Here is a 17,208-nt window from a genome sequence, read left to right as displayed (position 1 = left end):
TTGTACAAAAAATTCACATTTGACTTCAAAATATCGTGTTATAATGTAATCATTAGAAATTTTACTTGTCTAGAGAGAAAAAAATCATCGTAAGCGGTAAAAACTACAGCCAGTTCAACTCTTCTTGATACATATACAGTATTTCAAATCAGTTTACAATGTTTGATTGTAAAATTGCTTTAAAAGTGATTTTATTCTGAAAGTCGAGATCCAATCAGATCGAATGATCTTTACTTCACAACTTTTGTTCCATCCCGTTATTAACTGAAATTACGCTTAAAGCAGCAATCTGGTTAAAATATATAAATGCAGATAAAATCTAGTCTTTATTGAGAACCCAAATATAATTTTTTTTAAATGGCCTCCATTTTGAAAGTGATTATCGTAAAAATCTTCTAAATAGCTACGCAGATAAGATAACACATAGTTAAGATATTAATTTAATATAACACAGGCGAAGAAAGTGACTTGAAGGTGAAGGGGCGAAGGACTGCCCCCTGTGGAGCCGTCGTGCGTCTGCACTTGTGCGGATGGGCGACGGTGATGAAGCACGGGGACTCTGGACCCCTGGACCCTAAAGGCACCTCCTGGGCCCAGTCAAAGCTTAAACCGCAGGACCGACCCCGATAGGAGGAGAAACGGTGAGATAGGAGTTTTAGTCGGTAGGGTGCGGGTACACATAGGCTCTTAATAACATCTAGCCGAACCAGTGCGAGTCCGATACTCTCCCATTTATGGGGGGGGGGGGGTTGCGTAAAAGGCATTTCTCAGACTCATCTATAACATGAAAAAAAAGAAGATATTAATTTAATTGATATATTTATTAAGTATTTTATTTAAGTATTTCTGTGCTTCGTATAACCAGTTCGGTCTGCTTTTCTTGTTCCAGAAAAGTTCGATTATCCGTCTGATAAGTCTGGTCTCTTCCATTCTGAAAATATGTCCTAGAAAGGAAATTCTCTTCTTTCTAAATTTATTAGTTATCGGGATAATCGTTTTGTAAATTTCTATGTTTGGAATAATTCTCCAAATCCCGTCTTTTTTAATGTTTTTCCCGATGCGTCGTCGTAGAATCTGTCTTTCAATCTTTTCCAGTTTGTCGGTAAACCTTGTCTAGTACGGTCCAAATATGGTTTCGCATCCGTAAAGTATTTCTGGTTGGATAACTGAGTTATAATGTCTTATTTTTGTGTTTATGGACATGCATTTTTTGTTATAGATGTTTTGTGTTTTTATTGTGGCTTTGATGAGTTTATTTATTCTTTCATTCCAGTTTGGATTTTCTTGGAGGTTGTGTGTGATGTTTTCCCCCAATATATTTACAATTTTCTACTAATTCTATGTCATTATTGCTTACTTTTACTTTGCTTATGCATAGTGGATCTCTCACCATAATTTTGGTTTTTTCGTATGAAATCTTTAGACCAATTTTTCCTGCAATCTCTTCCAGTGTTGAAAGTTGGTATCTGGTCTCTTCTACATTTTGGGATAGTAGGACTAAATCGTCCGCAAAGTCTAGGGAATTTACTGAGATACCTTTTCCTATTTTAACGTTGTCTTTATTTAATTTTTTCCAATCCCGTATTATAAATTCAAGGGCACAGTTGAATAAAAGCGGTGACAGTCCATCTCCTTGTCTCAGTCCTGTTTTGATGTCGAATGGATGATGTTGAATTTTTATTTTAAAACAATAAATTTTGGCTTTTGTTTTAGTTCTTCTATTCCTTTTATATCAGAGAGTCAAAAAATTGGCATTATCTTTTATGTTTAGTATATACTATTATTTTAAATTTGGATAACATTGGAAAAAAAATTTACAAGTAAATTGAAGTTGTTAAATAGTTTGCAACTAAACTAATATCCCTAGTGAGTATTAATTAAAAATTAAAAACGTTAAGTGATCCTTGATTTTGTTATTTTTAATGTGTAATCTTTATCAAAGAAAAAGGGTCTCTTATTCTTTAAAAAATAACCTATACACACCTCTACCAAACAAGCAATAGAACTGTTTCGTATAACTCAACACAATGCTTCGGCTACAAGAAAGGATGATTTTAAGCTTCTGTTACCATTTCAATTAAATTACTGAAAAATGTTAAAAATCTTCCCAAAGAATTATTTAAAATATAATTTAAATATTTTCTTTTACATAAACAGCATTAATATGTTCATGAATTTTTAAATAATATTATTTAAAGAAATATTATTCGCAAAAACCGCGAATTTTCTGTATATAGCTTAACGAAAATATGCGGTTAAATAATTTTCATTAACGTATTTTGAAGTGTAAATAATTTTTTACTTACTTTTACCGACTTTTTGAAAAAAATTGTGGTATTACTTTCGGTCGCACGGTGAGATTAGAGGTGAAAATTGAATTTTCATTACGTTTTGAGGTATGAGATTATGAAAGTATCATTCACTTAAAATCTAATTTTATATATATATATACGAGGTTCGACAATAAAGTAATGAGACTGATTTTTCTTTGCAAGATGTGGCAACCCTGCAGCTTGCGTAGGCACACCATCTTTGACCTTGGTCTATAAGCTACTTCTAGTCCAAGCGGCACATTGATGCAACTGCTCAGTCGTGAGTTGTGCTGTAATAAGTGAACAGGTGTTTGTGTCTCTCGTCACAGAAATGAAACCGCAAAATATTGCGCAACGGTATGCCATTTCTTTTTGCGTTAAATCGGGTGAAAACGCGACGACAACTTATGGTAAGCTTCAGAAGGCTTTTGGAGAGGAGGTTATGTCAAGAGCTCAAGTTTTTCGGTGGCATAAAATTTTTAGTGAAGGCAGAACGAATGTTGAAGATGAAGACCGCAGTGGACGACCATCAACCTCACGGACAGTTGTCAACTTGACCTGGTTGCGTGAAATCGTACGATCTGATCGAAGGTTATCCGTGAAAATGATTGCAGAAGAACTCAACATCAATCGAGAAACGGTTCGTCTAATATTAACTGAAGATCTTGGTATGAGAAATAAGTGTGCAAAAATGGTCCCCAAAAATCTCACACAACAACAGCGAGAAACACGGAAAAATGTGGCAGCCGATCTGTTAGAGCAAACGGAAATCAATCCAGATTTGTTGAGCCGTGTTATCACTGGTGATGAAGTTTGGTTTTTTCAATACGATCCAGAGACAAAACGCCAAAGTTCGCAATTGTGCTCAGATCACCCAGACCAAAAAAAGCTCGCATGTCAAAGTCAAAAGTGAAATGCATGCTTGTGTGCTTCTTCGATTCCAAGGGAATTGTTCATAAAGAGTGGGTGCCTCCTGGACAAACAGTTAACCAATCAATATTTCTACAAAGAAATTTTAGAAAGACTTCGTAAACGAGTTCTTCGTGTCCGTGCCAACATTGCTGATAATTGGATTCTGCATCACGATAATGCGCCATCCCATCCTGCTTTGTCAGTACAGCAATTTTTAACCTCAAAAGAAATTTCATTACTACCACAGCCACCTTATTCATCAGATATCGCTCCGTGCGACTTTTTTCTATTTCCAAGAGTCAAAATGGCGGTCAAGGGACACCATTTTCAAACAACACAAGATGTCCAAAAAGCTGTGGCGAGAGTCTTGGAGGATATTACAGAAGATGAGTTCCAGAAATGTTACCATCAATGGCAGAAGCGCTGGAATAAATGTGTACAATCAGAGGGGAACTACTTTGAAGGAGACAACACTAAATATGACTAAAACGGTAAGCAACATTTTTTTTCAAATCAGTCTCATTACTTTATTGTCGCACCTCGTATATATATATAAAATTTGTGGCTCGAAAATCTCCAAAACTACTAGATCAATTACATTGAAATTTAGATATGCTGAAGCAGTGTATCTGAATGCAGCTGTAAAAATTTGATGAAGATTGGTTGAGTCGTTCTTCAGTTAGGCTCAATTAAGATCTACAACAGACAACACTACCACAATTTGAATTTATGTTGACTGTAGAGTGATGGATTTTCCATACTTGTATGTGCAGTTAGTCACAGTGGTAAGCGAGTTGAAACTTGATGCTTGTGTGTAACGGTCTACTTGTAAATCGAAAGTATGTAGTGCCTTGTACTCTGAAAATCAGTGCCCTTTTTGACTGCGAAATAGTAAGGGCAACGGAAATGAAGAATAGATCTTCTTGAGTAGAACTGCGCAAGAGTTTTTATATTTAATATCACTGTGTATTTACCTTAAAATCATTTCACGTGTTTATATATTAAATAATTATATGGATTTTTATCACATTTCTATTTTACAATTAACTGTGTTTTTTGATGCTGCTCTTATTAAGGTTTTACCACAGTTTCCCTTGATCCATCCAGTCAAATGCTGGGACAGGTCCCTTTTTTATACGTAGAATAGCATATCTACCAATTCCTCAAGTGATCTCTTAGCATACTACAATGTACTGACCAGAATAAAAGATTTATTTATTTTTAGGGTTCATTAGCTCCTTAGGGAAGCGTATAGTTAAATTATCAAAAAAATAGTAATTTTTCCAAATATATTTATTAGAGTTTAGTATAAATATTTAGATACAGAAATATACGAGCATTTTTCAGCTAGGCATCGACATAAAGAAGTTGTTGGAAGTTGTTTGCAGAGGCCATATGATGATGTTTTACCTTGTAAAATAAATTGCAAAATTGATTTTAATTAATTAAGAAATAAAAAAAAATGTGTTTAAATAGAAGTTAATAGATAGTGATTTGCTGCTTTTTCTTAAATTATAATTAACTTTTAAAAAATTATTTATAATTTAATTTTCTTAAATTATAATTTTCTTTTTAAATCTATACTTGCATAAGCAACACTGTTAAAAACATTTCTGATAGTTTAGTGAAGAGAGAGAATCTTCCATAACACTAGAAGAGTAATGATGTAGGTGAACGAGAAGTCATTTAAAAACGATTAAATATTTTTTGTTGATTCTCTTTCCGTGAGTGAATCACTTAATTAATTGTTCTGATTGCAAAATAACTTGCAAAGATGTTGTTAAATAAATATCTGAACAACCACGCCTCCATTTTTTTTTTTAAGACTTGAATCATTTGATGGATTGTTTGTCAAACTAATTACAGTAATTCAATTTAATAGGAACTCGTTCTCGTCCATTATATCCATTTGCAACTCTCAACTGGTCAGATCAGAAACGGCCTTTAACTGAATTCCAAGAACAGTCTAACCTTGTCTACAACTACGGTGTTACCACTCGGTTACATTCTCAGTTCTAATTTTCTTTTCAGTAAGAGAAAAACTCTACTTATATACGAAAGCTTTTTATTTTACAAGCCTCTAAAATTACGTACTATTATCATGAATGATATCTATTGTATATAATCAGTAGGTGTTATTACAATTATTCTAAATCGCTAGAGTAAATAAAATTGCGTAAAACATAAAATTAAATAACCGGTAAAACTGTTACGTAACTTGAGTTATCTCGATAGTAACGCCAGAAAAGTTTCAGACAGCTACGAGTGACCTAATTAAGAGTATGAGTAAACGTTGAATGAAAATCTATCACTCTATATCACACTTCACTCATATTTAGACGCTCTTGAAATATGCGAGCAGTAAAACTTTGGCTTTTAGGATATAAAGAAAAACAGAAATTTTCGCTGTACCCACAACAATTTTATTGCAATCCCCTTACAACAATCTACTTAGGTTTTTTTTTTTAAGATAAATTAATTTTTTTGCTTGCTGTAGTAATGTCAAAATTAATATTTTGTCAATAATTCTGATCTGAATCGCTCAAAACAAAAAAACATACAATATACTAAATAAAATTTCCACTTACGTTAAATTTAAAAAACAGTATCGAAATCAATATTTTATTACCCTTAAATCTGTGTGCGTCACTTCAGAACAAAAATATATTACTAAAGATGACCTTTTTCTATAATTTAAACAATGTATAGAAAAATATCACCTTTAGTAATAATAATTAATTATTATGATATTTAATTATTATTGTTATCATGATATTTAAACATCATAGAAAGGTTCATATCGTTCACATAATACAAGGATTGATTTAAAAAAAGTAGTTAGAAGAAAACCACTGAAATCGGATGATGTAGCGTCACCGTGACATTGATGTCCTTCAGAATACTAAGAACAACCCACCAGGTTGGTCTAGTGGTTAACGTGTCTTCCCAAATCAGCTTATTTGGAAGTCGAGAGTTACAGCGTTCAAGTCCTAGTAAAGACAGTTATTTTTACACGGATTTGAATACTAGATCGTGGATACCGGTGTTCTTTGGTGATTGAGTTTCAATTAACCACACATCTCAGGAATGGTCGAACTGAGAATGTACAAGACTACACTTCATTCACACTCATACATATCATCCTTATTCATCCTCTGAAGAATTATCTAAACGGTAGTTACCGGAGGCTAAACAGGAAAAAGAAGGAATACTAAGAACAGGTGGCGTGCAAGAGGGGTGGCACAATGGACCAAGCGAAATATACATGATCTAGACGCGTGGAACGGCAGAAAATTTGGTGAAGTAGACTTCTACATAGTGCAGATATTAACGGGGCATGGGAATTTTCAAGATTACTTGCATAAAATAGGCAGACGTGCGTCACCGACATGTATGTTTTGCGAAGACAAGGACTCTGTTGAACATACAGTCTTCAAATTCTGGGACATACAACGGAATAGGTCGGGTATCGCACAGGCCACACCAGATACCCTTGTGAACTACATGTTACAGAGCGAGGAACATTGGAGGAGAGTCAACACATACGCCACGGAGGTAATCAGGAGTAAAAATCAAGAGGAGCTGTTAGTATAGGAACGGGAGGACAGCCTCAGAGGTGAGGGCTGGCATGCCCAGGTGTGCCAGTGCCTATGATCCTCTGGAGACTCCAGGGGATGATAGGCACAGTAAAAGAGAAAAGACACGGCGCTGTGTTTTGGGCAGATATGTCCGGACATGGCGTCAAGAAAGGGCACAATAAAGACTCCTCAAAAGAGCTGACCGGCAAGCCAACCTACCGTGCTGGATATACAGCCGGTTGGTGGAAGGCTCGTTAGAGTAACCAGACACTCCTCTGGGTGGAGTTATACCTATCAGTCCGGAGCGACCTAGAGGAGTAAAGAAAAAAAAAAAGTATACTTACTGCGTATAGGTGGATCATTAGTACATTTAACATTTCTGACATTTAAAAATAGTTATTTTCATTTTATTTTACCTTAGTTATTGACTAAAACTTCCAGCTGTCGTTATATAATAGTTTTTTATTAAATCTACTTTAAATAAATTGTAATCGCATCGATTATCTAAGAAATGAAAAAGAGTAGTAAGAATTTCGTTATTCAGCCATAACAAAGGGAAAGTGACAAAATCATCAAGTCTATTTATTTTAAGGAAGGATTATAAAAGTGATAAAAAACTGATCGAGTGGTTTGTGGACGACAACACGCATCTACAGAAATGCTTTGTATTCTCATCCGTTAACTTCTTATTGAGAAATCAACACCGATCGACTAATGTAGCCGATCTAATTTATTTAATTGGACATTTTATCAACTGTTTTCGTATATGTTTATGCATAACAGCTATAGCAATGAAGGGACAAGATATTCTTTATGTTTTTCATGCTGTCCGATAAGAATTTTTCGATGAAATATTGTTTATTTTTTTATTATAATATTGTACTGGCTGAAAATATTTCATAAATTCTTTCCTGAAAATTCCAAAAACCGGTTATTTGAGGAAATTTGTGTCTTATACAGAAATTTATATTATAATTTATGCCATTAAATTTTCCGGCTGATTCCAAACACCTTAAATATAGCCCTTTCTCCAGTGATAAAGTTGAAATTTATTATAACCGCTTCATTATCCTTATGTCTTAATTATTCTCTCACTGTTTACCTCTCTCTTATCAAAAAGAAAAATGAAAAAATGTTTAAACTGATGTCATAAAATGTAATTACATTTTGACAATTTTTTTTTAACAATGTGAACAAACAATTATAAAAAAATATATATATTTACATACTACTACTGAGATAAAAGTTTCCTACTAACTGTTATTTCCTATTTTTACGAGTGCATCAGTTCCGACTTATTTATTTTTTAACTAACGTACCCTCTAGTTCTATAATAACGGTTTAAAACAGATTCTATCCTATTTATACCTCATTTAAAAGGACAATAAAATTTTCAATCGCATAAATCGTAAGTAGAAAATCGTCAGTAGAAAGTTATAAAATGTTATAAAAACCTAGGTTTAGATAAAAATTTTACTACTTTTTTCCAAAAATATTTCATTGATATTTTGCTATTGTTTTTTTTTTTGTTTTTTTTTAGGTAAAATGATAGCATAATTTCAATAAAAGTTTCCAAATTCCTTTGTGATATAATTCTCGTCAGTACTTCTCCATTCCTTAACGGTTACACTTTGAAAATCTAATAGAATCAACCCCCAAACTTCCACATTCTATTAAATCATTTTATGATAAACCGTTGCTCATGTAAAAAGAAACTCATAAATCCTCAGGAACGAAAGCGTGTTATGAGCGTATGCCACAATAAGTTTACCTTCCTGAAAAAGTAATTAAATAGTGTTTCAGTGATATTTTGAATCAAAACCGTAACTATCCATTCTTACGCTTGAACCCAAGTATTATACTTAAAAAGAAGTGGTATCTGAGCAACATAGATAAAAACGTTATTTTTCCTTTGACCAGAATTTTCTCCAGCTATCTTTCAGTCATCAATGAAAATGTTTCAGGTTTTTATTAAATTCATTCATTGGATTTTTATTAATATTTCCGCCAAAAATTAGAATTACTTTACGGTAAGGCATTTACCCCCAACAAGCTACTATTCTTACTTTTTTACCTCTTATATTTTTTTTATTTTTTTCCTCGACAAATACAGGAAAGTCTATTCACTAAACTGTATAAATGAAAATAAAAGTTAATTTTATTAATGAATAATATTATTTCCAAGCTATTAAGAATATTTTCTGAGATTTAAATTTTTTTTATAGGATTCTAAGAACTATAGCGAGCACATAATTCTTACTCTCAGTTTTTATTACCTGCAGTAAAATCTAATCCAGTGGCAAATATAAATTATTCTCTAAGCAGATAACATATTAAAAACTATTTTAACTAGAATAAACGGTAACAAATTCAACGCTGTATTTATACAAATATGTACCCGTATATAGTGAAACCATTATACCAGCGGTTTACTGTTAACTAACAGGAGGAATGTAGTCAAACTTCTAGAAAATGCCGTAACAAAATTTTAGGAAAACCTAAGTAATGCCTGACCACCTTGAGGTCATCTTTATTAACCAAGATGACCCATTTAAAAATAACAATAAAAACTTCCTCTTAAAATTATAAAAATAAAATATTTTAATGAATATTAAATCGTGGACACAGGTGTTCTTTGGTGGTTGGGTTTCAATTAACCACACGTCTCAGGAGTAGTCGACCTGATTTTGTTCAATACTACAAATTTACCGGTACAGTTACATTACACTGATAAGTCACTAATGACTTAAGGTATAAATATATTAAAATATGACTTTCAAATATTTTTTTTCCTTTAAAAGAATATTTTAAAGCATAAAATTAATTGTTTTGTTCCGAAACAATTTTTTAACGTTTAATTACGTTTTATTCAAATAAAAATAGATAATTCTATATGTCTTTTTTTAAGTAAATAATTTAAATCGAAAATTTCGTGAAAGAAGAGCATGAATTTTAGCCCAAAGTAAACCTAGAGAAAATAATTTACACTACCTTATTTTAAAGATTTCTCCGAGATTGACCTCTCTTTGTATCTACCCTTTAGACAAAATATTACCAATAATGAATTATATCAATGCATTTAAAAACAGATGTAGTTATGAGTATTTGAATATGTGTATATTTTTATGTAACTACAATAATTTTATTTTTTATTTGCATTTTTAGACCTCACCAGAAGAACAAAGAAAACATCAGGATGTAGATCAGGAAATACAGTGAATCAAACATAATAATACAAGAGATTAATAAGTAAGAGTAACACGCGTTTACTAACCTCTAAATGTTACTATTTACTTAATAAAGTAATAATAATGACACTTATGAAGAATGATGATAAAAAAATTAAAATCACTTTAAAGCATACGAATCGATTCCAGTGGCTGCGATCGTTTGGAGAATAAATTCAATTAATAGTTTTTACGAATTAAATAACAGACATGACTTATTTGTTTCACGTAAAAAGTAAAAACATTTATATTTTAATAAAAGGTTTTATGTTTTTTATTTGCATGAAACAAATTACTGCAGAATTCATTCGTTACAAGGGTAAGTAGAAAAGATACTATTTTTTCATTATACATAGATCGTAAAAATTTATTATTCTGTATTTTCATGTATAATACATCATATTTTATAATATAATACATTGTGTGCGAGTAAATAAAAATATCTAATTAACTCCTGAATAAAAAGCCTATAAAAATATTGTATCTAAGTGAATATTTAATTATAAAATATTTATTTGTCTCCTACGTAAAAATACGTAAATTTAAAAATATAGTAGTAACATTTATCATTCCATAAATTTTTCTTTCTAATAAAATATTTTATGAAAGTAGTTATTCAATCTCTTCAAAATTCAATGGTATGAGGAATTCTCTATGACGTCACTAAATAATCTTATTTATTAAAGTGCTTTTCAAATTTTTCTATACAAAAAAGTGATCAATTTTAATTCATTAGCTTCCTTTCTACTTTAGGTAAGGATTAATATCAGAATAAAAGACGCTTAAATTTGTAATATTTCGACAGTAAGAAAAAGCTGAAAACACAAAGTAGGATTTTCCGTCAAGCGGTTTTTTTCTGATGCACTGCTTACATACACAACTTAATTTAAAATAATCATATTTAAATATAATATTTTTTTACAGCGTACGTCAGTGCTACATTAGCGCTCCTTGTGTTGATAGAAGGTACTATTGACGCAGTATACCTCTTATCCACTAGTTTACAGGATTTTTTGTGATGGGGGTACGATTTTGAAAGAAATGTTTTGACAAATATTATTATTTTTAATTGTTAACAAACGTGCCTAAGAAAAATAAGACCTTAATTAGACGAAAATTCGAGATACTGAGGGTGACCTTGCTGTATAGCCTCATCCCCTTGACCTTTTAAGCTGAAAATTTAACGACGTCAATGCCCCTTACACAGTAGTAATCTGACCAACTTTGGTTAAAATCGGTCCGGCGGTTCAGGAGATATAAGGTGTGAGACACCGAACACAGAGACGTACATACAAACATCTGGAAAATTTCCATCCGGTTTTTTGGGTTCCTTAGGTCTCAGAACGTCAAGATCCGGAGAAAACCGCGTATGTCCAAGTTGGACCGATTACAACACTTTCCCTTCTACAGCTACTTTGCTGTAGCGCTAGACAGGAAAGTAAAAATTACATTAAAATACAAAACACAAATAGATCTCATAACTAACAAGTTCACTGAGTAGGTTTACATTATGTATGATTTTAATATTCTGCTAATATTGCTATGTTTGAAATGTGTAAACAAAACCAGTTCTATATTTTATTTTTCAAAAGCGCTAATTCAAAAAATAGTCGCTCACACCATTAAGTCGTGAAAAACGTAATTAAATAATCCTCAGTTAAATTATATAGTTTTTCATTTTCTTAGAACTACTTCTTTTTTTTTTTTTGAATTACATTTTTTTATCAATTTATTCCATTTATCCCTTTCATCCAGGAATCCCGGGTTCTAATCCTTCGGTCAGCGACGAAATTTTTCATACCCTACAAAAATCTCATTTTCATATTGCCATTTACAAGCTTCTCTGTAAACTTCTTTGGTAAATTAATTCATCAAGGAAAAAAATAAAATATGTACAAATTTTTAGATCCACCATTTTTTTACCCGTAATCTGGGAAGTGCAGTAATAATATAATAAGGGAAAGTATTTTAACGGTCAAAATTTGTTTTTTTTTTTTTAATCTCTCTATGTTTGAAGACCCTGGAGTTTTATAACTGTGTTGAAAGTTATTTACTTGTTTAACAAATCATTCTAGTATATTGTTTTTTTATTATTATTTTTTTTTTTAATAGGTTAGGAAATTAATAAATAAACAAGATTTAAGCAAAGTCTAAAAATTAATTTAATAATTGTCAGATTTTTCACTAGCAGGATTAAGTTTTATGCTTTATGCAAAGTTCGGATAGTTCAGCAGCTAAGAGCTAGTTTTTAGCTGTTTATTTCAATGTATTTTCAATATAGATCCTTTTTAGTCATATTTTTCAGTGTTAGACATTTAAGTTTATAATCGCGCTTAAAAAATTGCTGAACTAGTTTTCATGAAAACAGTCATTTGGAAACAGATTTATTCATTTTAAAAAATTTTAAAGTCCTATTATATTTTATATTAAAATAAGAAGGTTTCAAACAATAATAAAAAATACAAAGGACTAATTTAAATAAAATAATTAATTGATAATTTTATAAATAAAATCATTTAATAGTGATAATTCTACGAATATGTATAATTATAAGTTTTTTTCAAATGTAAATGTAATACGATCATATTTAATATTGATATTAAATTTAAACTTGTGTTTGCAAGTTCCGTTCCATTAAAAATGGAAAATATTTTTACAAAAATCCATTTTAGCGATTTAGATTTTATCATTAAAAGGAAATATTTATTTTTTAACAAAAACAACTGCCTTCAAATAACAAAATTAAAATAAAAATTCCCCTCTTATCTAAAACAGACAAAAAATTCACGTCGAAGAGTTTTTTATGACTAAAACAAAACAGATACTTTTTATAGCAACTCCAAAAGTATAAAAACTAAAAATCGAGGGAAACTTACATTGTTCTTAATTACTCGTAGTTTACTGATTCCGATTCTACCTTTATTTTTAAAAATATGTTGTTTTTTTTTTGCAGTCGATCGGAAATTAAATTCGCCTTTTACATAACCCTTACGAAAAACTTAGGAAATATATTATGAAATTAGAATCTCCAGTATAATAAAAATTTTCATTTTGAATCTGCAACATAGCACAAGATTTTTATTCGGTAAACTAATGTTACCTTTGATATTTTATAAAAAGATAGAATATTTATCGATTGAACGATTAAAAAATTACCGAATTTTATTTTCAATATCCGAAGGCTTCCCTCACAATTTTTATCTTTCCTGATCATTTATCTGTTTTCAGAATTTGCCAAATTTATTATTTTGATTTCATAATGTATCTTAATGTTGACGTCCTTGAAAATATAATCGTTTTACAACCCATGAAAAAACCGGTCTGTTTTTCATATAAATAAAAACCATACGTAGGCTTAAATTAATTTGTTTCGTAATAGTTCAGTGTTTATCTCAGAATTTCTTTCCACAACAAAGAATATTAATCAGAAATTAAGGAAGATAATTATTAACTGTCGGTCAGCGTATTTTAAATTAATCTTTATTCGTAGAATGCATTAAGCAACGCCTTCTAAGGCTTAAGTATATTACGCACAAAAATTAATACTTCTCGTAGAAAGATATGTTTCCAACATCTATAGGTGAATTTAAAGAGGAATTTCTAGAGTTTTGGAAGTCAGCTTTAATTCATTACTGACTAAAATATAAGTAAATTAAAAAATAATAATGTAGAATAACACCAGTATATTAATTATAGATAATTTTTTCTTTTTTTAGTAATAATTCATTAGGGAAAACCAACTTAACTTCGAAAGCAAGTTGTGAAGCTTTGAATTTAAATTATAAACCTTAAAAATCTGAATTTTCTCACTTGTGTTTGATGTGTAATTTAAAAAAAAGGTGACGAAAGAAAAAAGGGTCATTTTACGGTAAATTGTCAAGTTTTTACCGAGTCCAACTTTTTAAGAAAAGGGGTCTTACGGAACAAGTTTTCAGAAATTTAAATGGTAAATATTAAAATATTTTGGATGCTATCCTATAAAAATAAACCGGTCAGGAAATTTCGTTTGTTCTAATTAATATCAGTTTTATATGTTACTAGTCTACTTTGTGAAGCTCGTACAAAGTGCAAAGATATTATCATTGGATTTCTTTTCAAGATGTTTCTCTTTATTATTTATTTTTATTTCATTATGCTAATTAAATATTTCATCGGGTGAATATCTTAATCGTTAAAACATGACCTCGTAAATAAGACCTAAATAATTTTTGGAATTGAAATATTGTATCCAACATTTAAATAAATATGTGAGGATATTTATTTTTTTTATTTTTTAATGTGTTACTTATTTTCTTTTAAAATAATTCTCTTTTATGTTATGCATTTACGTAAGTTATGTTAGCTACACTCCTGCTGACGGAGTGACTTTCCTAGTAATGAGTGTTTTATTTGGTCTTTTCACATGGTGCTGAAATTTAACTTGGAAATAAACATTATCATTTTTTTGTGCGTTATATGTGGATCGACTTCTAAGGTCACATTGTTTAAAAAATAATTAAATCACCAGCAGAATCTTAAGATGAAAGGGTGTACATACCCTGTACCCTTACATTTTAATTAAAACACAAAAAATAAACGTAACATGGACCATTTAAATCAAACGCACACATATAAAAGTACAGGATGTAAAAGGGCCCTGACATGTACATAGAAACACCAAAAAAAATTAACCAAAACATTAAACACCCAATAGAATAGAATACACAAAACGTATTGACATTACCATGTAAAATGTGAATTCTACGTTCGGCTAAAAGTGACTTCCCCCTTCACATAGAGGATTCTCAATCAAATATAACTTACACTGACTTTATAAACTCGTTAGTAGTTCGCTGGTATATAGGTAAGCAACTATTTTTACTTCTTTGCCATTTTCTAAATCAGCAGCATATTATTTCTTAATTCGTACATCTTTCTGAGGTCCTCATATACTGTACACTCTTCGAGAAGATGCTAACAGTAAATAGTTTGTCACATTCACTACCCAATGTTCTCTCTTCTCTGGTTAATACATATGAATTCTTTATTCGTGTGTGACGGAATCTAAGTCTGAACAACCCCACTTGTTCTCGGTTATTCAGTTTCGCGTCGTTCTTCCATTTATCTTAATCGCAGACCATTGTCTTAATCGCATTTAATTTCGTATCTTTTCTTTTTCCTGTTTAGCCTCCGGTAACTACCGTTTAGATAATACTTCAGAGGATGATATGTATGAGTGTGAATGAAGTGTAGTCTTGTACATTCTCAGTTCGACCATACCTGAGATGTGTGGTTAATTGAAACCCAACCACCAAAGAACACCGGTATCCACGATCTAGTATTCAAGTCCGTGTAAAAATAGCTGGCTTTACTAGGACTTGAACGCTGGAACTCTCGACTTCCAAATCAGCTGATTTGGGAAGACGCGTTCACCACTAGACCAACCCGGTGGGTTTAATTTCGTATCTAGTCTCTCCATTCATTACTCCTCGTGCTTATGTCACATTATGTCATCCTCCTTTCAATCAAAATTTGACAAGTGTATGTTCCAGATAGTAACATGCCAAGAGCGCTTTACAGATTTGTGTAACCGCTTACAGATTTGTGTATATTTCACAAATAATAATGGCAACGCCATTATTGTTGCCATTCTGGTAGCTTCGTCTGCGCTTTCATTTCTTGAGATACCAGGATACCCTGAAGTCCATACAGATACACATTATTGTCCCTGTCGATTTAATACATAGAGATAAACAGGATGTTTGCACTAAGGACATCCTTAATGTTCATGTTCGGAATTGCAGTTAGTAAGCTTAACGAGTCGGAACAGATATGCACTCTCCTTTCGCAGAAATGTTCTGTTTAGCGAAGAGCTTGCTGTATAGCAATGAGCTCTGTCGTGCTATCTTTGGTAGTTTCCACGAATGGGCTTCCGCGTTATGTATGTAAAGCATCCAAGACCATATTCAGTTGTAGAACCATCAGTATAATTTTATATATCCTTCATACTTATTAATATTTTACGAAAATTCCTGTTGGATGATCCCCGCTGGTTTCTCTTTTATTTTTTCGTAAGAGAGATCCAATCTTGTGCTTACAGTTGGTGAAAGGCGTGGATGAAATTGTTAATGTATTCGGTAAAGGAAATTCTTGTTGTAAAGCAGTTTCCATGTTACTTCACGATATCTTACTCAGTCTGGTCTGGAATAGTTAGCTCGACGTTCATATAATGCAGCCAAAGGATTGTTATTAAAGGTTTTATGAATTATATGGATAGGACAGCCCATATATTTGCTGCATATCTTAAAAGTAAGAGCGAACGGCCATATCACGTTGAATGCATCGGTTTTCATCTGATCGCCGAAGTTAAGCAACGTCTGGCGCGGTTAGTACTTGGATAGGTTTTAATAGTCAGAGTTTCTTCTGTAATGCAATGGCATGATGCCGGTTTCAGACATTAAACTAATCACCGGGCTTGTAAGGAAAACGCCTGTAGTATAACTGATTCCATTGCTGTATATTACATCTAACTTTCATAGATGCGACATTCAAGCCGATGAATATACAACATTCCCGTAATCTGGTTTTGATTGAACCAGTGCTATATATAAAGGTGTCTTTATATAGGTGTCTTCAATATCTCTTTTTTTCTGAGCCCCAATTAATTTTTCATTAACATATAATAAGTTTTAGGGCTTTCTTATATCTTACACTAAAATTCTGCATATGTAGTCCCCAAATAAGGGATTTATCAAATAATAACCCTAAAAACTGTACATTATCTTTGTATTGAATTGAATGGTCATCGATGGTCAAAACAGGACTATGATGAGGAGTTGATTTGATAAGGCAGATTGGACGAGGTTCACTGTTATATGATACGTGTTGTGTACACTTCTCTAGGAAGAGACTCCTACGGAAGTGTATACAGCACGTGGAAGAGCATCGTATTAGCATTGAAACTCGTCCAATCTGCCTTATCAAACAACCATCTTTTGCAGCTGGGATTTATTTTACTGTCGTATCAGAACTTTTCCAGTTCTCTTCCTCAGAGATCTATTCTGTCCGACCCCTAAACAGGGCTGTGTGAATTGAAATCATGCATTAGTAGTATGGGTGGGGGAAGCTGAGCAATTAATCGTATTACGTCATACTCCTACCAATCAACATTCGGCAAGTATATTTTCCCGATAGTAATTT

General features: G+C 31.8%; 1 protein-coding gene across 4 annotated transcripts in view; it reads left to right on the top strand.

Annotated features, from left to right (window-relative positions):
• LOC142334335 (A disintegrin and metalloproteinase with thrombospondin motifs 12-like) overlaps positions 1-17,208 on the top strand; it is a 134,795-nt gene that overhangs the window by 13,599 nt on the left and 103,988 nt on the right. For all 4 annotated transcript variants that reach the window (XM_075382301.1, XM_075382300.1, XM_075382299.1 and 1 more), the window contains exon 2: positions 9,968-10,348. Coding sequence is in view for 3 of the 4 variants with exons in the window: in XM_075382300.1 (XP_075238415.1) it covers positions 10,240-10,348 (109 nt within the window). In the remaining variant the exon portion in view is untranslated. The remainder of the gene's footprint in view (positions 1-9,967; positions 10,349-17,208) is intronic.

The sequence above is a fragment of the Lycorma delicatula genome, chromosome 1 (assembly GCF_047948215.1).
Source record: "Lycorma delicatula isolate Av1 chromosome 1, ASM4794821v1, whole genome shotgun sequence".
In the NCBI taxonomy this organism is placed as follows: Eukaryota; Metazoa; Arthropoda; class Insecta; order Hemiptera; family Fulgoridae; genus Lycorma; species Lycorma delicatula.
This window is presented reverse-complemented; position numbering and strand designations above follow the sequence as displayed.